The 26,166-nt window shown below is 42.1% G+C and overlaps 2 protein-coding genes and 1 long non-coding RNA gene across 3 annotated transcripts in view; 1 reads left to right on the top strand and 2 right to left on the bottom strand.

The window, feature by feature from the left end:
* Positions 1–17,288, bottom strand: part of LOC130167467 (A disintegrin and metalloproteinase with thrombospondin motifs 7) — a 66,933-nt gene extending 49,645 nt beyond the window's left edge. Inside the window, exons 1-5 of the mRNA XM_056373692.1 lie at positions 16,867–17,288; positions 13,947–14,314; positions 5,437–5,620; positions 3,276–3,472; positions 21–104 (exon numbers count right to left, since the gene is read on the bottom strand). Of these exons, the coding sequence (XP_056229667.1) occupies positions 21–104; positions 3,276–3,472; positions 5,437–5,620; positions 13,947–14,314; positions 16,867–16,984 (951 nt within the window). The 5' untranslated portion in view covers positions 16,985–17,288. The remainder of the gene's footprint in view (positions 1–20; positions 105–3,275; positions 3,473–5,436; positions 5,621–13,946; positions 14,315–16,866) is intronic.
* Positions 17,289–17,921: 633 nt separating this feature from the next.
* On the top strand, positions 17,922–20,461 carry rxfp3.3a2 (relaxin family peptide receptor 3.3a2). The gene has a single exon (XM_056387246.1). The coding sequence runs from the start codon at positions 18,738–18,740 to the stop codon at positions 19,881–19,883; it is 1,146 nt and encodes a 381-aa protein (XP_056243221.1). The 5' UTR covers positions 17,922–18,737; the 3' UTR covers positions 19,884–20,461.
* A 1,604-nt stretch (positions 20,462–22,065) lies between these two features.
* LOC130176316 (uncharacterized) lies at positions 22,066–25,129 on the bottom strand. Its single transcript, XR_008828851.1, has 4 exons — positions 23,013–25,129; positions 22,794–22,912; positions 22,495–22,707; positions 22,066–22,418 (listed from the first exon to the last, which is right to left on the bottom strand). It is a non-coding gene; the product is annotated as an uncharacterized LOC130176316 (long non-coding RNA).
* Positions 25,130–26,166: the final 1,037 nt, after the last annotated feature.

Here is a 26,166-nt window from a genome sequence, read left to right on the forward strand (position 1 = left end):
ATACACTGATATGTTTTTACCTCGTCCTGCTCCAGTAGGATGACTCGAACAACCACAATGTTGATCGCATTTCCAATACTGGCATCTCTGAACAGACCCGCCACCTGTAAAAGAAAATTAAAATGAATCAAACATTTGGACATTCATACAATATACAGGCTGTTGATATATAATGTGTTTCGTATAATGGGCCTTTCGATGTAGTGTAACCATAACTTTTTATATCTGAAAGGAATGTTGTATTACTGTTGCATCAGAGCCATTACTCCGGCATCTGACTTTGTGAGCTATTTTGACTGTTTGATTTCCATTTCAAAGCTTGAGCATCCACTTAAACACAGCACTTACAAATTGCCTCAAAACTAAACAATGAGTGAAACATTTCCTCTTTTCGGATGCATCTTGTCATGTCTGTTTGGGTATTTTGATTCCTTCTATGCCGCAAGCAATTCACAACCTGGCCCGAGTCAGAGGAATGCCTTTTCTGAGGGATGTAGACAGCAAACAACCTCGCACCTCAGAGGTTTGATAAAGTGCGTCTGGCATCGTAACATCAATCCAAACTCTCAACATTTATTTATTCCACACATTCTTACTGAGTATTAATAATCTAAAGTGCCTTGTCCTTTGAAGGACTCACAATCTATGATTATAGCTTGCAATTATATCAATTTAACCTCTTATACTTTTAGAGTACACCACACAAATGTCCATAAATGTTACGAAAATAACCTTTCAACTCTGAGTCACCGCAGCTTTGACTTTCTAGTTTGTGCTCAACTAATATGAAAAAAAAAACTGGCACCCAAAGACCCTAAAACAAGAGGGTTCGCTGGGAGGGCTTTTGTCACTGGGTTATTTTATATCCAGCATCATATACAGCATCAAAACCTAATGAAAAACTGGAGTGTAAGAACTGCTTTTAAAGAAGTCTATTGCTTTGACAGTGACTCATGTTCTCGAACTGCGTTACCAAGCGCAGGAGGCAGCATGGGGCTGATTACTGGAGAACAGCGAAGGATCATGGTTCACCGTTCACCCTGTGGAGAAACAAGTGAGAGCCGAGGAAGAAAGGTGCTCAGGTGAAAGGAACCGACACCGATCAAGAACGTGAGCCTCATCATCATCATCATCATCATCATCATCATCATCATCATCATCGACTGGCTCAACGGAGGCTTCCTCTCAGAGCAACACAAGCCTTTCACTGCTGATCTGTTAGAACAAGGTCTGTAGGAAATGCCTTGTGAGGTTGGCAGCATGTATCACTTCCTGTTGCAGATAACACACAGTTTATAAACGTATATATACACACATACCATATGACAGAATGTATTTCTGTCGTGAGTGGATACTGTTGCTACCATTTTACCACATGTATTGACCGGCCAGGTGTGCAGAGGCAACAGATGTAAGGTTTAAACTTTTCTTTGTCTCTTTTTCTCACCATTAATTCTGTCACTTTTCAACTTTTCACCTCATGTACAACTCCATGAAAAAAATAAAAAAAAACAACTGCAATTATACATCACCACTTGAATCTGACAGTCCAGTTACTACACAGAGTTGTAGAAGCAACACTCACATTGTATTGGTCAGATTCCTTTCATTTTCCTTGCTGTCGGGCAAAACATCTACATACTAAACCTCCTGCACAAGTTGTGTAACTGAGGCCCTTGAGACAGAACAGCTTTGACACACATAAAGGACTTAATTCATCAAGACTGTTTGTACCCATTGTCTCTCATAGTAGCACCCATTCACAGATATTCTTGGTGCACGTCTTGTAGATGAATCGACTTTGCAACAATTTTTTAAAAGCTTATCAGTAAAAATAAATATGCTTACAGTCTATCTTTATCCATTTCTCTCTATTGTTTATCTTGTGAATAAAAACAGAGCCGCAGCTATTTAAAGCGATTTTTTTTTTTTTCCATTTGTTGCAACAATGTGCTGTTATTTTACATGTTTCCTCTCAAGCCACTTTCTGTGCATTTGCACCTAATATTGAATTCCCATTGCATCTATATTTACTGTATGTCCTTAGGGTCTGCTTGTTTGTTAATACACAGCGATAATAAATATCTCGGAGGAAATGCGATAATTTACCATCAGATCACCATGTGAAAGGAAGTTGGGAGCTATTTCGGTGAAAGGGCTTCCAGTTTCTTTCTGCTGAGATCGACTCTCCTGGCTGTTGCACGTGTGTTAATCATCCCACTGGGCGATTACAGTACAGCAGAGTACAAAAATATGAACCCCTTGTGAAGTTGACAGCTTCAGGACAGCGTCTGTGACACGACAATGGAGCAGATGGGTTGCTGCGGAAGACGGTGCCATTAACTTGTTGTTTGGACACTTGTAAGAGGCCGTTTCCCTCGGAGCTGCGCAAGATTGTTTTCACATAACTGAATTGTTTGGAAGTTCAAAGCCAGAGTGTAAAGGACTCTGAAAAAGAACGCCGAGAGGATGTGGGGAATAATGGCTGCTTCCTCTGTGTATTATTGTCTGTTAAGTCAGTTAATCTGTGGGCTTCTCCGTCAGTGAAATCCCTTTCCTGATATTCTGCCCTCTGATCGCATTTTCAGTAGCTGCAGTCAGAGCAGACATGACTATATTTTGGAAAGACCTACTCGTGTGTTAATCAATACCAGGCGAGGAGTCAGTTTATTTAACCCCTAACTATGAGGTAGTAATAACATTTTTTTTGTGAAAGGCTCTGGGGGTCAGGGGTGAAAAAATCTAGATGTGAAAAGTTGAATCAAGTCATTGTATTACCCGACACGAGGATGGAAAAACAAACAGCAGGTCTCAAACAGCGGTATCATCCAAAACATCTGGGAAGATGTTCAGACATCCTGCATTCTAAACATCTGGAGGAGTTTTTTTTTGTAGTAATACGAATCAATGAAACTATTCTACAATTTTAGCTTAAACTGTGTAATTCATGTACTCCTAATATTTCCATTACAAAACATAATGTTTTACTAACAGTGATTTTACAGGTTATTACAAATCATCATATTTTTGTACCAGATTACTTTTTGAATCAAGCTCTAAGATAAACAACATTTTGTCTGCATTATTATTGTGTTTGATATGTCCTCATGATCTTATCCTCAAATAGTATTTGTTTGTAGTAGCATAGTGCCACAAGTGAAGAACAGCATGGAAGTGGCTAATGCTATAATGCTATACTGTATTCTTCAAACCGCATGGATTTCAATGCATGAAAATGTCACGTTAATGTTACTGCTCATGTTTCACATACTTACAATGTTCATGATAGCGAGGACGTATCCTTCCACAGCTTTGCTCCCATGATACTCCACCATCTTCGGGTCAGCCACCACCAGGGTTTCCACCCACTTCTCTTTGCTGACTGAGCGTTGACGAATTCTCCTCCTTCTCTGCTGGCGGTGCTCCCAGCGCTCCCGCTGTCGCTCGATGTCTTCAAGACTTTGATGGGAATCTGGAGATAGAAATAGACATTGAAAACTTTCTTTCTAAAAGGTGCCTTGCGTGTTTACAAAGCAGGTATGAGTTTTAACCTGCAACAAACAGTCTACTGTTCATCAAAGGCCTAAACCAGCTCATGGCCCCTCTGCCTTTTTTACTCTTCTTCACTAATTAACTTAAGTTGTTATTCAAAATCATTACATAACGAATGATAAATTAAAACTCTATTTGATTTCAACATGCAGCCTGCAATCTCCAAAAAATAAAAATAAAAAATAAAATCACGTATATCAAAGAGATTTCTTAATAATCCTCCACAACCTGCCTGTGAGCGCTTTTATTGATGCTGTAATGTGTTAACTCTCTTATTGTTTTCTGTGACCAATAATGATGAAGATAATATATTATAGTAACTGTTAACGGTGAATTCTCTAAAAGAGCACGTGTGTTTCATCAGGCCAGTGTGGGCAACACTGGACTTAAGTATGATATTTCTGTTTTCTGGACGTTTTTCTGAATTTTTACAACAGTATATCACAATATAAACTAATATCGTGATCACGTATACATGACAGTCATCATTAACTCTTCTCCTCAGCAACCCTAACCTGTAGAATAAAGCTTAAAGGGGACCCATTATGCTCATTTCCAGCTCTATATTTTCTCTTGAGTAGCTTCTTAGTAAAAATCCTTATTAATCTCATACTGCCTGTTATGCAGCTCCTCAGTTGCTGCTCTGACTGAAGCAGGCAGCATAAACTCAGGGCAACTTAATCCCCCCCCTCCTCCCCAGAAGCTCATTTTCATCTGATTGGCCAACTTCCAGAGTCCTGCCGAGCTGTAGCACCCAGCGCGTGTGTGAACCGCCTCATCCTCTTACCGCTGTGGAGGGTTCCTACAGCAAAACTGTCAAACTACTAAGTAACATGATTTATTAGAGGTGGCAGCTTCTCAATTGCATCTGTGCGTGTCTGAGCCCGAATCTGATCCGGAGTATGAGAGTGGACAGCATGAGCGACAAAGATTACAGCAAGACGTCTCTGTTTGATAAATATTACACTGATTACTTGCTCATTGAGTGACATAACTCTTTCAGTCATCATCTGTATATTATTTCACTGTTGATAGCTGTACGTGAGGGAAATGTGATAAAAGAGCGGCTGAAGTGGAAAACGTCTGATGTCAGCAAATACCAAAGGTAACGTTGCCTGTAAAACGATATTCTGTCGATGTCAATATGTATGTATAGTAAACCTGTACGGTCGGTTATGTCTATATTGGAGTACATTAAATACCTATAATATTACCCAAGTCAACTGCTTTGGCAGAATGAGCTGTGGAGCAGACGACTGGAGCTGAAATCAGTGTCCGTGCGTATAAATAGGTAAGTATGATTCACGCTGCTCATACTCTTCTTCCTGTGAGCACTTCCATTCACATCAGCATACGGCCAAAAAATTTAATACCTGAGTCTGATTGGTTCTTTTAAAAAAAAAAAAAGTTAAACCCACCAATTAGTGACACACCACTGCACTGATGTCAGGAAGAGATTCAGGCGGCAAAAACCTGGGCAAGTGCCAAATGAAACATTCAGAAACTCCAGACACTCCTCAAATCCACCACTCGGTGGGATGCTCAGTATTCTTTCAAGGTCAATTAAGCCGACTCAGAATTTTAAGTGGCTGAATTATGAGCGAATAAATTTCACTGTTTTTCTTCTTCTGCCCTCTGCAGATCAGCCGGAGACAGGAACAAGAACATTTTATCAGCCATCATCTTCATTCTGGTCATTCAGTGCCCTGTGCCTTATGAGAAATGCGTAAAACTCAGCATAATGTGGGCTACTTATCCTCTTGTCTGCTATTGGGCAATTTCACAGAACAAATAAAAAGTAAACTTTTTAAGTATTGTGAAACTTTTACGTGTCACTTTATATATATATAAATGTGGTGAGAAAAAAGGAAAGAGGTGATTTACTTTTGAGTCCGCAGGTACCGTTGAGAGCTTGTTTCCCTGAGATCGGCTGTACGACTGGACTCCAGGAGGGAGGGGACGCGTGGCGTTTGTAGACGGCATGGGCCTGTGGTGCCGAGGTCTCATGGCTTGGCTTCTCCAGAGGCTGAATAAAAAACTCCTCATCAGACAACCTGAACAGTCCTGTCTGAAGAAAAGAAAGGCCACAAGTCAGTGTTCTCTTCATGCCTCTAAATATATATCAATAACTCTTAATTACGACCGTCACAGAGGAGTTGGTGAAATATTGAGTTATTTACAAAAGAAGCTCAATATTTCAAAAAACACTTATTTAATCTTTAGATATGTCATGAGGTGGAATCCCTTTTGTGCAGCAACGATTAGTCGGTTAATCAATTTGTCGATCAAAAGACTAATCAGTGATTGATTATCAATGGTTCATTAAAAAATAACTTTTACTGTTAAATTTGATGGTTCCTGGTTCTTAAAATGTAATTAACTGCTTTTATTTATGTAACATTTTGGTAAATTGATTATTTGGTGTTTTAGAGACTAAATGATTAATCAATTAACCAAGATCTTAACCAGCAGATCAAGTGCAAGTTAAATAATTGGTAATTGCAGACCTACATGGCCCATGTATCCACACACAATAGAATATTTTCCCAGTACAATATTCACAAATCAAGTACAAGCCAGTAAGTTTGACCATTCACGCATCATTTTATATATTTAGAAATAAATATATTTATAACGTTTTTTCTGAATAGTTTCATATTGACAATGTTTGACTGTGACGAAGCTGCTGTACAAACTCAGCACACCCTGCAGGTGGCTCCCAGTTAAAGCCTTCAAATGAAAACAAGTGTCTTTTCTCATGAGGCAGCGTCAAGCTCCTGTCCCATGATGCTTTGCCTCGTAGGATAGTAAGAAGTTATATTTGCCTGCCTTAGCCTCACGCTGAGCTGGCTGGAAATAAAACCTGGTTAGAAATAAATATAAAAATGCATAAAATTAAGGGAAAAATCTCCATTTTATATAATATATTCAGTATTTTATCTTAGATCTTGTCTGTCTGTCTTCAGTCGCTGCTTAATGTGGTGCAGCTCCTGAGGAGAAAGCGTTGGAAGCCCAATACACAGATTTGTCCTCAGCACATAGAAACAGCCCAGTGAGCAGAATAAACAGCCTGATGTCTCACGTCTGCCGCAGACATCCAGGGCGCGACTCAGACGGGGGAAAGATCAGATGTCACATAAATTACTGCACCCTAAACCACACTGGCAAGGAGCCAAAGTCGAATTCCAGTAGCCCCCTTCTTTTTCTTTTCAGCCATCCTTGCCCTATATCTAATTCCACACTCATCTTATACCCCTATTTATTTTTCTCCCTCAGCTGTCACAGGGTCACACTGAAGCTCAGACAGGAGGACCGCTCCTACAATATACAGCATGAACAAATACAGTGTACTACATTGGGGGAAGGTGAGTAATGAAAATTTAAAGTAACAAAGCTTCAAAGAATAGCTGCTGCACACGCCATGACAGGACGCCGTGTTGAAAGATGGGACAGACTGACATGATCAAAGAAGCTGTAGTGCCTTTGTTCTTATATCGCCACCTGAGGTAAACAGCCAAACTTACACTGCCCCAAATGGTTGCACAAAGTCAAAATCTCTATGCTGCAGAAATGCTACCGTCTCCATGTCTACCAGATAACAAGCGAAACAGAGAATCTTCAAATGTGAAATGTAAATTAAGCTCGACATGAACACGAGGAACTGAATGCTCAGACTCCTGCCTTTCTATCCGACATGTTTCGCAATGTCTAATTGTGTCGAACTGTGTGAAAAACACCAACGGACTGACGCAGTGAGCCACAGTTGAAATGAAATCACAACATGTGTAGTACTTGATTGATGATTTCACAGCATCTGCAAAACACTCGCTCGCTTCAGACATCCACCGTGTGTCTGTGTTTTCACTCTTTGTTGACTTCAGATGACTTTCAAACACAGGGACAATGTAAAGAAGACATTCGCTGTTACTATCACCACACTGCACTAGAGAACATACTGTACATCGCTGTAATGTGCAGCAATGTATTTGTAGAGTTGACAGCGCTGCCTCGATGTGCCCATCTGCTGCGTAAATAACATCCTCGCGCTCTGTTTGTGTGTGTGGGCTGCGAGTCTCTGTCACGTTGTCCCTGCGCCACTCTCACCGACAAAACCTCTGAAACATTTATTTTGCCAGTGACTCCACGAGTTCTTACATTATTGTACTTTTTAAGCCCGACCCAAACCTCGCAGGAACGTGGAATCCCACCTCTTCAAGGAACACACTGTGATGGAAAGATACAATATAAACAGGAATACATAGAAATACAGTTTATTTTTAAGCAACAGCATCAATAAGGAAAAACAAAAAAACAACAAAAATTTGAGTTTCTGTCTGTGGTTCAGGAATGTAACACCACAACAAAACCTTTAGTCTGATTCCTTCAATCTGGTGCATCATGCAACTGATCAGCGTGTGTTACTGTTGGAGTGAACCCTGTTTTTGCAAGACTGAACAATTCCTTTTTTTTTTTTTTTTATGTATATACACAATATTTCAAGTAAATGAGGGGAGTCGTGTTCATCTGACATTTATGATTCAGCAAAGTGTGTTTTGTAACTTCAGCAACTTAAATCTTGCTCTCCATGTGTTTTGGTTGTACAAAGGCTTCGGTTACCATGTCGATATTTGTTTTGATGCACTGAAGAATAAGATGGCAAATGCTTTTGTAAACCATTACACACGTACTTATGTCTGCACAAAAGAAAAAGAGCAGCTTTGTCCCAACAGGATTTCAGCTATTAGCTCTCTGATGCAGGACAATAGATTTATACAATGCTTAGCTTTAATGTTAAGGACACTTGAAATGTAACGACGATACTAATTGCGGTTGCTTGGATACCCTATAAATTGTGCTCGTGAAAATCAAACAGTTTCGGTCTGTAATGTATACAATGCGGGGGACTCAGCACTCCAGAAATAAAACAATTATCATTTTACATTTCTATCTACAGCAGCTCTGTGAAAGTTTTTTGTGCAAACAAGAAAGTGAAACTTCTGCTTATGTCAAAAGGACAAGATATTTTTGCTGGACGGCCAGATTTTGGCCAATGGGCTGCTATTTGCCTGCCACAGCTGCTCTGGCAAAACATTTTTGGATGATTTTTCTTTGGACGGCAGTTTAGATCTAAACTGTTAAAATTCCTAACCTCCTCAGTAATTGGTCGCAGAGGGTTGTTATGAGAGGCTGCTGCTTCACTGAGTGCACACCAAATACTCAGGATCCACAGGGGTGCGTATGATCTCCAGTGCTTCTTTATTTACACAAATCTGGCAGTAACGACCGGGGTATTTAAAGGAAATACTTATTTTTACACCGTCATTGACAGTGAAGAAGAAAGTGATGCGATGACTCATGCCACGGTGCAACATCAGGAACAATAATAGACATTAAGTGACTGATATGATGCTTTTAAATCAGAGTTTGAACACTTATCTGAATACAAGTCACAAAGCAGGTGTAATGCCCTGTTTGCATGTACTGTAAGGAGCTGATACAGTAAAGTGCCCACACTTAAGATTTCTGATTCATTTTCAAATGACAGTGATATTCTTTAAAAATTCATTAGGATCTCAAAAATAAAGCAGGTGGAAGTTAGCACTCATGCTTTAAAACATTAACACACACACTTTACCAGCTCCTTGCATAAAGGCTGGACACAGAAACAGTCAGACATTTTCCAAATAGAGAAAATCTGGGACACGCCACTCTGTCAAAAACATCTCCAAGAAAAAGACAAGAAATCATCCACAAAGACACAAAGACGCCTCAAACAATGGGAAAGGAATCTCAAGGCTCTCTCTCCCCATCAGTCCACAGTATTTATTACTCCTCCATCACAAAGATTAAAGTGTAAAATGTGTTTAATATCAAGCTAGAAAAACATAAATGCTCATCTCAACATTTGCCAATAAAAGCTTTGGATAATCTTTAGGTTTAGTGCCAAATGTTCTACAGTGCAGCCTCATAGTACTAGTCTAATTCATAAACATTGCACACAGGATTTGAGATGAAAGGATGGCTATGGGGATAAAGTGTCCACTTTTTTCATCCCTATCTGCACTCAAAAATAGTGCCAGCAACAAACAAACAAAAGAAAAAGTTTGTTCAGTTTTTATTACTAAAAAGGGCAAAATGTCATTGAGGAAAACTTCTCTTCCTCTCATGTCTGAGCTGCAGGAGCCTGAAGGACAGCAGCTGGACAACCTGAGGTCCAGCTGGGAGAAACAAAGTAAACAAACTTGCACCGTTGCTTACAAGTGATGCTCTGTTGGTAGCAGTGGTATTGAAGAGCGAGGACCACACCAGCATCTAAAACCGACTGCAATTACATTTTCAGCATTAATGCACTGTAGCTGAGCAGCTTATCAGTTTCATTAATCTGGGTGAATTGATTCTATAGGCTGAAAGGAAAGAAGTTCTCCATCTACACGATCGGAGAATTAATAGGGGGGAAACCCTACATTTTTTTCTTTTAAGCAACATCTGGCTAAAGCTGATGCAGTGCAATGCAACCTGCAATAAATCCTCCTTCCTGAAGGTCGTTCAGTTATTGTTGAAAAAGTGTTGATTCAACTGTACAATCTATTTGGAGGCTGTTTTCTGTGGTGCTGCTTAATCAATGCGCGTTATGTCATGGAGTATTGAGTGTACACTGATTTTAGCACAAGGCTGAAATACAAAAACAATTTTACTTTCTGAATGCAAAGCACTGTGTAACGTAAAGACAAAGCAACCAAGGACTCTTTTAGAGTCAAACTGAAGAATGGTCATAACCGGTTACGTCAGTCACTTGACCTCAATTCACCCGATTATGTGTTTCAGATGCTTTAGAGCAGACTACAAGCAGAAAGTCCTAAAACAAGTGAAGAGTGAAGCTGGCTGTGGTACAGCCCTGGCAGAGGACCACCAATGTGGATACCATGTGTCTGTGTGGGTGGGGACACTTCAAAAGGCAAGTGTCTGCAAAGTATTAACAGTTAATAATTAAATAAAAATGTTGTTTTAAATTACATTTGGTCTAAAATTGGGTGAGAATAAAAGCGAGTGCGGATTAGTGCTTATGTTCTAGAGTCAAATGAAGTGACTCCTTCATTAAAGACCCTGTGGAGCTTCTGACCTGTAGTAGCGCCGCGGAGCGGGTTTTTCAAAAATGGATCCTTGTTTTGTTTGTGTTGTGCACTGCACAAGGGTGTGCGTGCATGCACACATGATACACGGCCCTGCCAATGGTTTCACACTGTTCCACTAATCAACAAGCGGCGGTAATGTGCCAAGAAACGCAGCAGTGGTAGAGCAGGGACAGGGGAAGGGACCCAATTAAAAAAAAAAAAAAAGAAAACTTGGGTCTTTATGGGGAAGGATATATATTCAACAAGTTTGTTGGACCACAGTGATACACACAATGAGTTTTGGTCCACTAACTGTCTCCATAACTGTTGTTTGTTTACTAGAAAAATTTTACCTTTAAGCGTACCTGCTCAGCACAACAGCCAGATACCCCAGTGAATCATGCTGCAGCTTAATAGGAGTCACAGTGGCTTGTGAGCCTCTCCGGGTCACCTCACCATTAGACAAGCAGGTGTTCGGACTCATCAGAGAAGATGACCTTACTCCAGCCTGCTACTGCCAGGCCTTGTTGTCTTTTGCAAAACTCAGCCACACTCTCATTGATGAAGGGCTTTTCTTTTTCTTTTCTTTTCTAGCTCTGCATGACTTCAGCCCTGCTGCCCTCGGGGGCCTTGTTTTGAACCATCCTCGCCGTGCGTCGTACCCCAGCTGCTGTTTGCCATTCTTTTTGTAGGTCACTCGATGTTATTCTACGATTGCTGAGTGACATTTGAACGAGTCGGCGGTCATCCCGGTCAGTGGAGAGTCGTTTTCACACTCTGCCGGTCTGTAGCTTTGTTGTCTCCAATGTTTGCTGCTTGACCTTGTTCTTATGAACCGCCGTCTTTGAAATTTTTATGGATGGAAGCAACCTGACGCTCGCTGTATCCCTCTATGAGTAAAGCCAGAACTGAACCCTTCTTTTCCTCACACAGAACTTTTCTTTTTCAACTCTCTTGCACAGATTTTGCCACAGAGCCGCTACTTTTCCTCGTTAAAGAAGATTTGGTTCCGGTGATCACCTAATCAGTGCCTCTTTAAGTGTAATGAGGTGTGCCTGGAATGGAAAGGCTAACATACATGTAGAAATACTGATTGAAGAAAATTTTATTGCGGTCTCTTACTTTTTTTTACAGAACTGTAAAAGACAAAAATGGTGCCTTTCTTGTCTTACTTGCTCAGCGGAAAGTTTATTTGCTTCCAGTCGAGAGGGAAACTGTGATATTCTCGGCTTTACAGGTTTGGTCAATAAACAGAAAACTGAAAGGAGTTGTCTCAGTGGGAATTTGGTCGATTTGAAAAAAGAAACTGCCTGATGGAAAGGTTTTCCTTTTCAAAATAAATTCAATAATCAATATTAAACAGATTACTGTACTGATAATGCTTTTTATCCATGTGGGGAACTTAATTCTGGATGTGACTGCAACCTTTGAAGTGAAACAAAGCCAGTGAAGCTTTCCAGAAAGGCAGCTTAAAGGGGAACTCTGCTGATTTAACTATCAGTCTAGGGATATGTATATGTAGAAGAAAGGTGTGTATAGCCTTTTTGTGAAATCTGATGAACTGCGATATCATTGGGTCTGAAACTCAAAAAGAAACTGGAGGTGCAGAGTTAGAAAAAGAAGTAGAGAGGTCACAAGAACAGATAACTTTGGGACAAAGTCGATGCCAAAATTCTGAAAATGTGACTTGTGTGGTTGTTTTTCTACAGCACCATCTGTACCGAATGAACCGTAGATGTACTGGAGATGCGGTTCTTCCGGGACTGACGAGGGCAGTGTAATAACCCTACAAGTGTCCCAGTCTGAAGAAGGCAGGCACATTACACAGCAACAACAGCACGTGTACTGGCAGCGGTAAGTGGGGGTGCAACAGGTCCACTGCGACTCTCTCCTATCACCTCTAACAACTCTAACACTCTAACTAGCACTTACTATGCACTTCTCTTCCTGATCTCCTCGCATTTATTGAATAGATGTAGTGCTTGGTTCTTATGCCATTGTCTACTGCACTAAAGCTTTAGTGGTGTCCTTCACTTGTAAGTTGCTTTGGATAAGAGCTTCTGACTAATGAGTAAATGTGACGTAATGCAACGCAGCAAGACTGGTGTAAGGAGATATTTAGCATTTGACACAGAACGTCAGGGACAAGTTATACACAACCAAAACAAACAGACAAACAAACAGTGCCACAGAGCATCTCAAATGAAAGGAGGAAGCATCTCAAACTTATCTAAGCAGCTCAAAGATGAAGAAATTCAGGCACCAGGTGGCAATTCAAAATATAATGGAATATAATGCAGTAAGACTCTCAAATTCAAATGTCCCACACTGTCAACAAATCACATGCTGCTGCTCTGTTGACCGTCTCTGAATCCTGAAGTAATTTACTCCTAAAAAAGTAAGTAATCCTGAAACATTACCGAGTGGCTCACAAATGACTTGGTTTTGTGTTCAAATATCAGACCTCCTCCTCCTCCTCCTCCTCCTCCTCCTCCTCCTCCTCCTCCTCCTCCTCCTCCTCCTCCTCCTCTTCCCTTCCGGCTCCTCCATGGTTACCAACCTGCCTACGTGTGCACGATGCCAGAGGAGAAGAAGGGACATTGTGCCGCTGTTGACACACATCAATCACAACACTGTGTGTGTGTGTGTGTGTGTGTGTGTGTGTGTGTGTGTGTGTGTGTGTGTGTGTGTGTGTGTGTGTGTGTGTGTGCGTGTGTGGGGGGAGATAATTACCACAATTCATATTCTTATTTTGTGTCTGAGACATTGTTACATCTGTGAGCCATGTCACAGCTGTTTTGACTGGTGGGGACAAATGCACATGTTCTATATATTCAGGGAGGGGGACGTATCCCCCCGCATCACTCCCAAAATCTACGCACCTATGATCAACCCTGCCTCCTCCAGATTACATTTCTCTAGTCATTGACCAGATCCAATAAGGAGAAATACTAATGTAGCATTGCAGTGATGCTGTGTGAAAGACTGAAAATTGTCTGTCGTCAGTTTAAAATGTCTGATTAAAAAGAGAACGGACACTTCCTCTCTGCTCACACACCTATGTTTAGTGGACAATCTATATGGGGTGTGCAGCTGTCTAAATGACCCTTAAGTTGTCAAACAAGTCTGAGGTCTGAACATCCACTTGAACAGATTTTGATCTTAACTCCTCATCACACGCACCTCAGCCGACACCTCTGTGCTTGACTTGGAAAAAGGCCTTTTAAAACAACTTTGAATGCACTTGTATGTAACATTAGCTAGTTTGTCGATTCCACTCACCAGTCCATCGCAGGTACTTATGGCTGCCTTCCCTTTAACGGTCGCCCCGTCCCACACTTCACCTAAATAATGGCACCGGGAGGATCCAGGAGGACGGATCTGTGCCCCGTCCAGGCCACCGTACCTCCTCTCCGTCAGGAAGCCTGGAGCCAGCAGGTGTGGGTTGAGGGTGAGGTTAAAGTTCAAACTGTGGCCGCCGTGCCACAACTGGTAGAAGACTCGATCTAAGTCCACTGGACTCTCTGAGGCTTCCCGGCGCTGTACTCTGCGAGCATGGTGCGACAGGAAGTTGGACAGGAAGTGACCTCTGGCATCAACCCTAGCGGGGCGAACCACTTCATACTCTGGCAGATCCTGCAGGAATCTCTCTGTCAAAGCCGAGGTGGGGAAGAGAAGATGTGAGAGAAGAAGGGTTATTAAATCATGGGAAAGAAGAGGGTAATGAAATAATTAAGTGGTTGCAAAGCTGTAAACAAAACCAAGGAAACTCTAAACAAACCCATATGGGTGTCTCATCTGTCATCTTTATGTTTGAATACAGCTGCAGTGCTACAGGATTCTTCTCTGCTATACTCCTTTCACTTTTTACTCTCATGAGCAGCAGGTTTGATGAGGTCAGTGATTTCCTGTCACCCGGAATAGCTGAATCAGCAGCATGAAAGGCGGCGTGAGATGGACCTCCCTCTTTTTGAAACAAGGTTAGAGAAAACCTGCCTGAAGAACAGGGACCACCAGCAGCCACTGACTGTAGTGCACAGTCGTCCCACAACACACATTCAAGTGTCTCCACTTTATTGTTCAGAGGAGATTAAGTCTTGCTAAACATTGCATATGTTTTTACTTTAGGTCATCACACTGAATAATCAATGTGTGCACTTTCAGAACACCCACACACATCCAAACATCCACACTGTGTCTATATGCATGTGTGTATATATACACACACACACATATATATATATATATATATATATACACTTTTTTTTTTCCAGTATAGGGTTATTCATGAATCACATACCTAGAGGGAATAAATGTTGGTGTCAGCAGCAGCAGCAGCAGCAGTTTTAACCTACATGAAGATGTTTTCAAATTGCATAATGACTATTAAATTACTGCACATTAAGATGATGTTTTAGGGAGGATTTTCCATGTGATTTTTTTTTTTTGTAGATTACATAACTTATTTCACCAGATTTCACCAAGAGTGCAAAGAGCTCGGAATGACGAGATAAGAGGCAAACTGATTATTTGATCTGCGAGGTACAAAGACCTGCTCCTAAACCTGCGTGAGACTGTCCTTACCTTCATCTCATTCAGGAGAAATGAGCAGAATGCAAACAATGATTTCACACAGCATTATGACAAGGTGAGACAAGGGCTCTCTCCATCCAGCGCTGTGCTGGATTATCTGCACAAATATTTTCAAGAATACATCAGCGCAAAAAGATATCAGATGTTTCTGGCAACCAGCTGTTAAGAATACCTCACTGAATGAAGAGCTAAAAGAAAACATCATGTCGACTATTTGTAAGGACACTGACGGTGCATTCACTTTTATTCCTTAAGGCATAAAGCACTGTACGTCAGATACCACACAGGAAAATCAGTTGGATTATTACTTATAGATGAAGTTACAGCAGAAACTAAATATATGGCAATCAATCAGGGGTCATGGGCCTGGATCACTTTAAATTTTGCTCCGCTTGAGCCTCGAAAAGCCCAAATATTCCTGCAGAAAACATGGCTGCCATCAGTCAGTCAAGCATGACTGAAGATCTGGATCCAGATGGGTGGATGGATTTTAATTTTCTAAATATTTACTAAATAAAAATCTATAAGGTGTTTTATAGGGCGGATGTATGAGCTCTCTGGTTGACTTCTCGTTCCTAATGAGATGATTGATTTCATGGGAGGGGATTTCAGAACACATGAAGGATTTTGTAATAATTATCTGCAGCACCTTAATTAACAGAATACACACGAACAAGTATTTCATTTTAAATCAAAGAGACTTCATTACAGCTTTTCATTAAGCAGTTGAGCTTCTGTCACTGAAACGGATGCATCTCTACATTTGTGTCTTTTCAAGAGGACGTCTGTGTCCCACTTCTTTTCTTGTTCTTAGCAAGTTGAAAATAGACTATAGGATTTCTGTGGCAACTTCATCACCTGGAACCGTTATGCCCCGACAGGACTTTGTTTTTCTCTCAATGCCACACAGCTGATTTAGACAAGATGAGACAGAGTGCATCCAGATTCCTTGCTCTGCTCGTTTCTGTAATCTCAGGGGAGGCCTGACTTAACATCCAAACCACGTACTAAAGGGAAGACTGATAGATTGAGAGTGTAGGGACTGGAGGCGGGGGACTGCACCCTACAAGACAAGAGAGGACTCATTGATGGGATGATTATGCACCGGGCCTGACACTTTGCAAACTAGAATAGAAACCAGCTCCATAATGAGAACAATAATAATAATAATAATAATAATAATAATTCCCCCTGTCTGTTCCCAACGTGAAATTCTGCTACTTGCCCTTCTGGTGAGGTCAGTGTCAGTGTCAGTCACAGAGCAGCAGCTGCAGCACTGTGCTGAGATTCTGGGGTTTGCTCAAGGGCACTTTAGCGAAGGCAGATGTGTCTTCAGCCTCTGATGATTCATTGGAAAGAAGGTCTCTCCGGCTACTACACCAAGCTAAACCTTGAGCTTAATTGCTGTGGTCAACCCACGGCTTTATAAACACAGGTCCCTGCTGGCCTCCCCTCGCGGGGAGGACCGCCGGCCTCCGTCTGACTTCACTGATGCAGGTCTGGAGCAAATGCGCACAACAGAAGCTGACACAGAGCCCCAGAGGACGTGGTGATACCATCAATACATGAATGCAAAGTCTTACAAGTTGTTGTTTTCAGACTCACTAACCTGGTTCGTCTGATAGTCCCAACGTTTTGCAGCTTTCCAGGAGCGTGAGCGCGATGAAGAAGTGAATGGGAGAAACTCCTCGCCAAGAGCCGCGACGCCCGCAGTGCAAACGGGTCATTTTGTCGGGACGTTATTCTACACGTTAAACATTGATTGCCTTTTCTAACACCGCGTCGACTGTCAGTTCAAATGATTTCCATCTGGGCCGGGTGCACTTTTCGCTTTTGTTGAGACCGTGCACTTAAACTGTGACAGTCCCAACAAACTTCTCCAGTTCAGGCCTGAACATGGTGCAGCTCCGCGGGGCGGGTGTGTTGCATTCTCGCGCTCTTGTTGATTTGTTCGCCCGTCGGTGTTAGCGTTTGCTTAGGAGTCGTAGTCCCCTCTGTCCTCCATCAGTCTCCTCCCGACAGCCAGTGACAGCTTAAAACTTTGCTCTGCAAACTTTCGCAGAGCCACCCCCACAGATGGGTGGACTTAAGACAATGGGCTATCTCTCAGGACGACTGGAGCTGGAGGCTTAAAGGGGAATGCTACTCCAAGAAATCGGATAAAGTGACACAGTCCAGTTGGCAGTTGTTCCTAAAGCGGAGGTCCTTCGGGTTCTCTGTGGGTCAGATGAGGACCCACTTACCCACAATATTGTTTCACTCACTGGGAGTCTGAGAAATATTTTCAAATAAGTGGTTTGAGTCTGTTCTTTATTTCCTCCTCATTGTGCTTTAAGGGTAAACAGACAAGACTTCTCCGGTGCAAACTCAAGGACAAGACCTCCGTAAAGTCTGTGCAGAAACTGTGATTGAAAGCATGAAGTTCAGTGAGGGTTCCTGATCTGAAAAACTTGTGGAAAAAGCCTGGCCCCACTCTCCTGCAGTCATGTTAGCACAATGTCTCCAACTTAAGATGCCTTTTCATTAGACAGTAAAGCAAAGTGGTTTTCATACCATCAATCACACATGAGCAGTTGTAGTAAGGTCAAATCGACATGGTCATTAAGCTCTTCAATACTGTTTCATCCTATTATTGGTGTTGATCTGCCCGAGCTTAGCGCCCCCTCTACCGGGAGAATGAAGGAAGGCGTCTGCGTATCACTTCTAGCAGCGCATGTTATGATGGCCTGTTATAAAAGTGCAGGCATTTGCTGAAACGCACACTGATATGGGTGGTGATGCTTACAGACAGGATTTTAATGCAAAACAAAAAAGTGATATGCACCAACAGAAGCAGCTGAAGATGAACCTTACAGGATCTGCTTTGGTCTCGACCTGTAAATATATCTGAAAGTTGTGGGTTTTTTTTTTTTTTTTTTAAACTTTGAATCTCTTTAATTCCGTGCCAACTTCCAGGCTTCCTCCAACCACCATATAGCACACCCTCTGTGCTCAAATATGATTTTTTTCTCAAATTTTATCTTAATTCCTGTGTTTTATTTGGATTATTTTGAAGAAATGTTGTTGTTGGCACAGTTTTACGCACGAGCCGGTGTGCCAAGTGCCTGCCACCACAGGCCAAATGAGCTGACATGCTGCGGGAGTTAAATATGAATTCCTAGAGACCAAACACTGAGCCAGTCCAGCTGTGTCTGCTGCTGGAGTCAGGGTGCTTCATCCTCATTTCTGTGACTGGGACTATCTGCTTCTCAGTCACGTCTCATTCGACCAATCGTGGCTCAGCAGAGGAGCGACACACCTGTATAAAAGCAGACTCCAGGTCAGCTGTCATTCACAGAGGTGTGATGAAGATGAAAATCGGCTGAATGGTGATAAAGAGCCGGACACTCTTTTCGCATGGGGCGTTTGTGCTGTGTTGTGTTTTCTAGCTTGTGCGCAAAGTAGAGAGTTTGGTGTGAGCGAAGGTCCATAACTTTAAAGATGGATGAAATATTAAACTACAGCGCGGCACTGAACCGAAGTTCGCCCGGCGATGAGAAATTTAGTTTCGAAGACATCGATTTGAGCGCGGACGGCACCCCCATCCTGAGGATACTCATCTCCGTGGTTTACTCGGTAGTTTGCGCTGTGGGTCTGGTGGGGAATCTGCTCGTCTTTTTCCTCATGAGGTTACGACAAGGTCGAAAGAGATCCACGATCAACGTTTTCATCATCAACTTGGCAGTGACGGACTTCCAGTTCGTGCTGACTCTGCCCTTCTGGGCCGTGGACACCGCGCTGGACTTCAGCTGGCCGTTTGGAGACGCTATGTGCAAAATCATCCTCTCCATCACCGTGATGAACATGTACGCCAGCGTCTTCTTCCTCACCGCCATGAGCGTGACCCGCTACTGGTCGGTCGCCTCTGCTCTGAAGAAAAAAACTTACAGGAGGTCACGGTGTGTCAAGTGGGTGTGCGCGGTGCTGTGGGTGGCTGCGACGGTGGCCACGGCTCCGACAGCGATCTTCTCCGCCGTGACTGTTGTGGCTGGAGAAAAACTCTGCCTCCTCAGGTTCCCCGAAGGGCACGACTGGCTCGCCCTCTATCACATTCAGAAAATACTCATCGCCTTCATCATCCCTATGCTCATAGTCTGTGTCAACTACCTGATGCTCCTGCGCTTCGTCAGGCAGAAGAGCATGGACAGCAGCAACCCCAAACGGAGATCTAGAGTCACCAAATCTGTCGCTATAGTGGTTTTGTCTTTCTTCTTCTGCTGGATGCCAAATCACGCCATCACCTTCTGGGGCGTCTTGGTCAAATTCAACGCGGTCGACTGGGATAAAACGTATTACATGGTGCACACCTATGTGTTCCCGGTCACTGTGTGCCTGGCGCACGCAAACAGCTGTTTGAACCCGGTGCTGTACTGCCTGATGAGGCCAGAGATCAGGAAGACGCTGAGCGGTTTGATCTGGAGGGTCTCCACTCCGTCCACCAGCAAGGGCTGTGCGACGCGCTCTTTTACGCAGGGAGAGACCCAGGGAGTCGTGCCTCTCCAGATCATGGACAACGGAGAGTACACGCTTTCCATCATAGACCGTAAAGGCTTATCAAGCTCCAGAATGATCCCGTACGCCCGATGACTTCACTCAGATCAGAAAATAGATGCTTCTTTTCTTTTCGCTCTGGCTGTCCAACTGTAAAATGATTTCATGCCGGTGTCCCAGTCTGAACGTTTTAAAGGACACTTCATACCGACACTTCACATCATGCGTTTGTCAGACTAAGTAAGGCCAGTGTAACGCAAATTGACTTGTTGATTCTCTTCTTTTTTCCCCCCACTTCAAAACGCAGCAGCTGCATGGAGCTTTTCTTTTTGCACTTTGTAAGATTATGTTTATGATAGGTTTGCCAGGACTCCCAGCAAAATGTGGGATCTTAAAAAAGGACCTATGATGGATATGGAGATTCAAACAGAATCACAAGGTTGCAATATTTTCTATTTATGTACATCATGTGAAGCCTGTTCTGCAGTTGTTCACGTTGTATAATGACAAATGCCGGTTTTGGGGGTGGGGTTGCCTAATTTCAATTTCCTACTTGTGCTAAGTGCAATTGTATGTTGACGTTAGTGAGCTCTTTCTTTATTAGCCGATGCTGCCTAAACGCTGTTAACGCTTTGCTTGTGTTATTGTCCATTAAATGAAGACGTGCAATTCAATTCAGTGCACCAAAGCGTCAGTTTCTTCCATTATCCAACTTGTCCAATTAAAATTGAACAAGGAAGTCAAGTGCCGGAAACAGAGACAGCTCGTCTTTAGGGTAAAGGAGACACACACACACACACACACACACACACACACACACACACACACACACACACACACACACACACACACACACACTCACACACACACACACACACACTCACACACACACTCACACACACACTCACACACACACACACACACACACACACACACACACACACACACACACACACACACACACACACACACACACACACACACACACACACACACGTTACCGTGCATTCTTATTTATAAAGGTGGCGGGGAGAGGTGAAGGGGTCGGTTCAATATATGGTTGGAACATAACAGGTTTGGGTTGTTGCGCAGCTCAATTCAACCAAAATGAATGAGGAACGGTGCTGCCTAATAAATATAGAGGAGTAAAACACCTCAGTGATGTATAATAAACCAGACAGTTGACAAATTATAGAAAAAAAAAAACAAGATAAAGTGTAGTAGTAAGGTGTTCAGCCAAAAAGGCTTCAGTGGTTGTTAAACTGGGTTGAGAACTGGTGACTGAAGGCCACAGCATATTTTTCACATCATTTTCATCCTCATCAAACCATTGAGGTCACTAAGAGTGACTGTGTGCACATTTAACACATGGATCCATTTAACCATTTATTTTGTTCAGGAAATTCAACAAGGAACTGATGGTAGGATGGATGATTTCTTCAGTAAAACAAACAAAAGTAAATACCTTGTCATGCAAACCACAAAAATAATAAAGAAAGGGTAACTAAAGCATCTTACATTCTTAATGCATCCAAAGGGTAAAAAGGAATCTCAAACGTTCCCCAGGGTTCTGCTTATCCTGTTAACAAAGAACATAATTAAATTCAGGATACAACTTTACAACTTCTGGTTTTAAATTACATCTATTTGCGTAACTGACAATTTTCACGCCAAATAAACTCATAAATTAAGAGTCACTGAAGGTAAACATAATTTGAAAGAAAAACAATATATAATATCAAACAGAGGATGTTGGTTTCCAGCACCCTATTGGTGCGGCAGCGTGGTCTCTAACAAAGGGATCTCAGTTGTACACACCCAGTGATTTTGTAAACTCCCCTATGCAATCTCCTCCCCTGTCCTCTGACAGGTGAATCCCCACCCGCCCAGTCTGACGTGTCAGCTTGAGATTTTTGAACAATAACAGAGTACAACACAATTCAATGGAATATATACCGTCCACGACCTCCTCAGCAGCAAAGCGAAGACAGATACAGTCGGAGAGCAGCTGCTGAACGTAGCGGCGCACTTAGCAGCTAAAGAGACAGATTTCCCTCAGGACCTGGTGGAGACCAAACACAGAGCTAAAACAGTGGGAGAACTGGACGAGATCATCATGAGACGTCACGTGAATAATAATAATAAATAATAAACAATGTTAATTAAAAGTAATAATGAAGATAGAAAAAGTTGTCCCCTTGTCTTTCCACCAACAGTCACACAGTGTGACACACCTGCAATGTGAGTGTGGTCAGTGTCAGTCCTTTTGGGGTGGCCACACTAGCTACAGATGTATGATGTCGGCTGCCAGCAGGTTTTTCCTCCAGGCAGCGGCCCCCGCTCTGCCACAGAAGCTTCGGGCCGCCTTCCTCTTCCTATAGGCTCTGGTCCTGGGTACATGTAGTCCAGGCCAGAGGAACTGGCTGAACAGAAGAGGGGAGTGGAGCTGGAGCGAAGGGAGGACCAACAGCACTGGATGAGGGGCCAAGCTGTTCATTGTCTGGAGGAGGAGGAGAAGGCAGACCCCTGCTGGAGGGCTCAGGCTGCTCCTCTGGGACATTGAAGTTTAAGGGCTGTCCTTATCCCACCTGTACCAAAGACAGACCCTTTGCTGAAGAGTCTGGCCAGCACCTGGAACACACAGACAAACCCTGTTTCAGGATTTCCAGCTTTCATTAAAAGATAAATCACAGTACAGTACTCTTACCACTGAGTTCTCATTTTAATTCAAAGAGCTGGATGTTGGTTTGAGCCATCAACCTCAGGCTGGCCAGCGCTGCCTCTCTAATGGCCACATAGTCTTCGAGGATGAGGGACGACCAAGTCCTTATGGTCACTCTGGACCACGTGGCCACTGGCCTCCACCAGGCGGCTGGCACTGGGCCAGTTTGCAGGGCCTGAGTTCATTTCAAGAAAACAGCTGAAAGATAATCATAGAGAGCAGTGTGTGTTGATATAGATCTGATATTCATTAGAGGAAACAGTGATAACTGAAGTAAATCTCACCTCTGGAGACTCCAACCTTGAACTGTATCCTAAAGCTGCCTCTCCTGGTATCTGGGAGGGAAGACAACTTGCTATTTGTCCAGCTCTGTCTGGCAGGTGTTGGAAGTACTTGGCACTGGCTTGAAGAAAAAGGTTTTGGACCAAAAATGAATTTTATGTTTGCATGAAATGATCATACACAACATACTTAATCACAAACTATGAGACACACGCATGTACCTGGGATGAACTATGTAAGGTGGAAACCAGCAGGCTGACCCCGCCCTTTGTCAGCCTACCGGCCTCTGTGTACAGCTGCACACCTGGTGGATCCTGAATGCAGCTGAGGTGGCACCTCTGTGTCTCCATATGTCATGGATGCAGACAGAGAGAGAGAGAGAGAGAGAGAGAGAGAGAGAGAGAGAGAGAGAGAGAGAGAGAGAGAGAGAGAGAGAGAGAGAGAGAGAGAGAAAGGTTTCAAATGTTAATGTTGATACTTTTACTTTTTTTTTTTTTTTTTAATTCAATACACACATAAGTAAAAGTAGCTGAAACATACATGACATAAACCCTGCCATTCATCAATGCTAATGCTAATGCGGGGGGAGGCTTTTTTTGTCCCCCCCAAAATAGCAAATATGCAGCTGTAGTTTATGCATGAAGGGAATAACCATTAGTGAATCATCAGGCTGAGAGTGCCACGTCACACTGAATGTCTTCATCAGATATCAAGCAAACAAACATACAAAAACACTGTAAATGTTCAATGAATGAAATTTTTTCTCCAATTTTTCTACCAAAACGAGTTATCATGCATGAAAACATAATATACATTACACCTCACTGTAGATAAACTCGCTGGTGGGAAGCATCTGTTAGGAAAGAATACTAAAAGATATCTGTTTGACAGATCAGACATATGTATTTAGAAAGTATTCAGGCACCCCCCCATTTTCTTATTGTTATTCTTGTGTTGAAATTATTTAATTCATTAATCAATGTAAAATGCTCATTTGTTCATCTTTGATTCAGTTTAAAAAAATATATATATATAAATAAAAACAAATACAAATCTCTTCGACATAAGCACAATTTTTCACATGCATAAACTTGAATTTCTCGGTTTTAAAGGTTTTCAAATGTTTATTTATAACTACAAACATTAGAATTATTTGTGAACATCACTTTACAAGCTCAGAATCATTTTGAGTCTAATTTGAACCCGGCCTATACACACACACGTGGGGTGGAGTCATGCGCATGACTTACCTTTTCTTGCTGGTCTGGCATCCCAATGAAAATCGTATTAAATGAAATGAAAAGCAAAGGTGGCATTTGATATTAACTACAACAGTTAGAGTTTGTTTTTAAAAACATCTGCTGCTAAACTAACATACATATATTGACACCACATTTCTAAGCATAAAGCAGGCTGTGTTAAACCTTACATAGTTTGTAGAGATTTGGTCAGTAAAGTGATACATCAGAGTTGTTACTGAGTAGTTCAGTACTTCATCAGTATTTCACAGTAAGTTCCTTAACAACAATTCAGAAACTGCAAGCTTCCAAACAAGTATTTTTATTATAGTATTAATAATAACATCCATGTTGTTTTCGGATGCATTAGTGATGACAACTTTAAAAAATAAATAAATAAAAACACACTAAACAGAATATCATTTTAACTTATCTTTAACGTTTTAACTATGATCTGTGAGGATGTCAGGAGTATGAATCAAACATATGTATACGGTCAGGAACCAATCAACCTGAGATCAAGAACATAGGAATTTTGTGGCGTAATTAAATTGAACTTTAACTACTTAAAGGCAGCAACAGACGGGACACAGGAACAACAGAACACACTGCTACACCGCAGTAGCCTAAATTAACATGGATATGCCACTTAATTGTTCATATAGGCAACCTGGACATAATGTGGCTGCTCTTTTTCATTCATTGGTGGCATCTTGCCCGAATTGCCACTTCACCATCTACTATCCACGACACTGCATATATCAGGGGAAAATATAAGATTCAGTTACTAAAAAACGTTTTGAAATGAAACTAGCTATGGATGAGTAAGTACATGATTATGAAAATAAACTCAACATATCCAGAGATCGTTAAACAGTGAGCTTGCTTACAGTTAGCCTTAACCAGTTAGCGTTAGCTTAGCATCAGGGGACTCGCCTTGATAGTTGAATAAGTAGTTTTCAACAAAGAACTTGTAGCTTCTCTCAAGTTAATGAAAACATTTCGGCGATTCTGTTTACATCAGCCATTGTAGTCTTAGGCAAGTTGTGGATTGACTCGTTGAAAATAATTTTGTCCATCGTTTAGAGGTTTTACCGACTGGCCGCAGGCACCGAGGGTAACCGGATGTAAACGCCCACGGCGTTTGACTACTTCCGCTTTCATGACGCACAGCGTGAAAAGGGCGACGAGCAGAACAACATCGAAAAATAGCGGCTAAGCGGCGGAAGGATACAAATCACAACTTCCGGTCAGGGCCACAATAAAATCAGAATGCAGATAGTGACGTGCAATGAAAAACCAGCCCAAATACCAACAATACAGTGTAACAAAACAAAGTCAGTATATTGACTATTCTCCCACTTTAATGAGGAATTAGCTGATCAGAAATGCATAAAACAAGTTTTCAACTGGACACATTACAGTTAGTGCCAATGTAGAGCAGAGGCACACAACAACAACAACAACAACAACAACAACAACAACACTTCATCAGTCCTATGGCATATTCCCAGGAGATACCTCAAAATGCATAATGATGGCAAACACAGCAGAGTCTGTTACACTTACATTACTTTGTTGTGGTTTAAGTGATATTTACTGCTGCCAATGAAAATGAGCCTATTTCACCCTCTGCTAATTCTAGCTGACACTGTTTAGTGTCAAAAACAACCTCATTAAAATAGTTAATTTAGTAATAGTATCCAGTCCAGCATTCATCGACAGATCCTGGGTCTGTGTACCTTCAGCCAGTTAGTTTTTTTCTGAACTTACATGGACCAGCAACAACAAAAATTCAGTTAATTTCATTCAGCGTCTAACGAGATGCAAGAGGACGACTGTTCCTGGAGACCGGCGTGATGAAGTGGAGGAGATCCGAGTATTTTTACCTACTGACCGCGGACTGCACACTGAGTCAAGTGATTCACTGACGCCATCATGTTGTTTGTCGTCCGTATTTAAATCCGAAATGGCGCCAACACTGTCCAATCACCGCAAGAGGTCAGTGTATAACAGTGCAGAGCTTCCCTCTGCTCGGTTTCTATCCCTCCCCTTCCTGCTCCACCGTCTCTTACAGGTGTTTGTTTGTTCCCCACCATTGTTGTATTATTTCAACATGATATGTTTTATAATAGAT

The sequence above is a fragment of the Seriola aureovittata genome, chromosome 1 (assembly GCF_021018895.1).
Source record: "Seriola aureovittata isolate HTS-2021-v1 ecotype China chromosome 1, ASM2101889v1, whole genome shotgun sequence".
NCBI lineage: Eukaryota > Metazoa > Chordata > Actinopteri > Carangiformes > Carangidae > Seriola > Seriola aureovittata.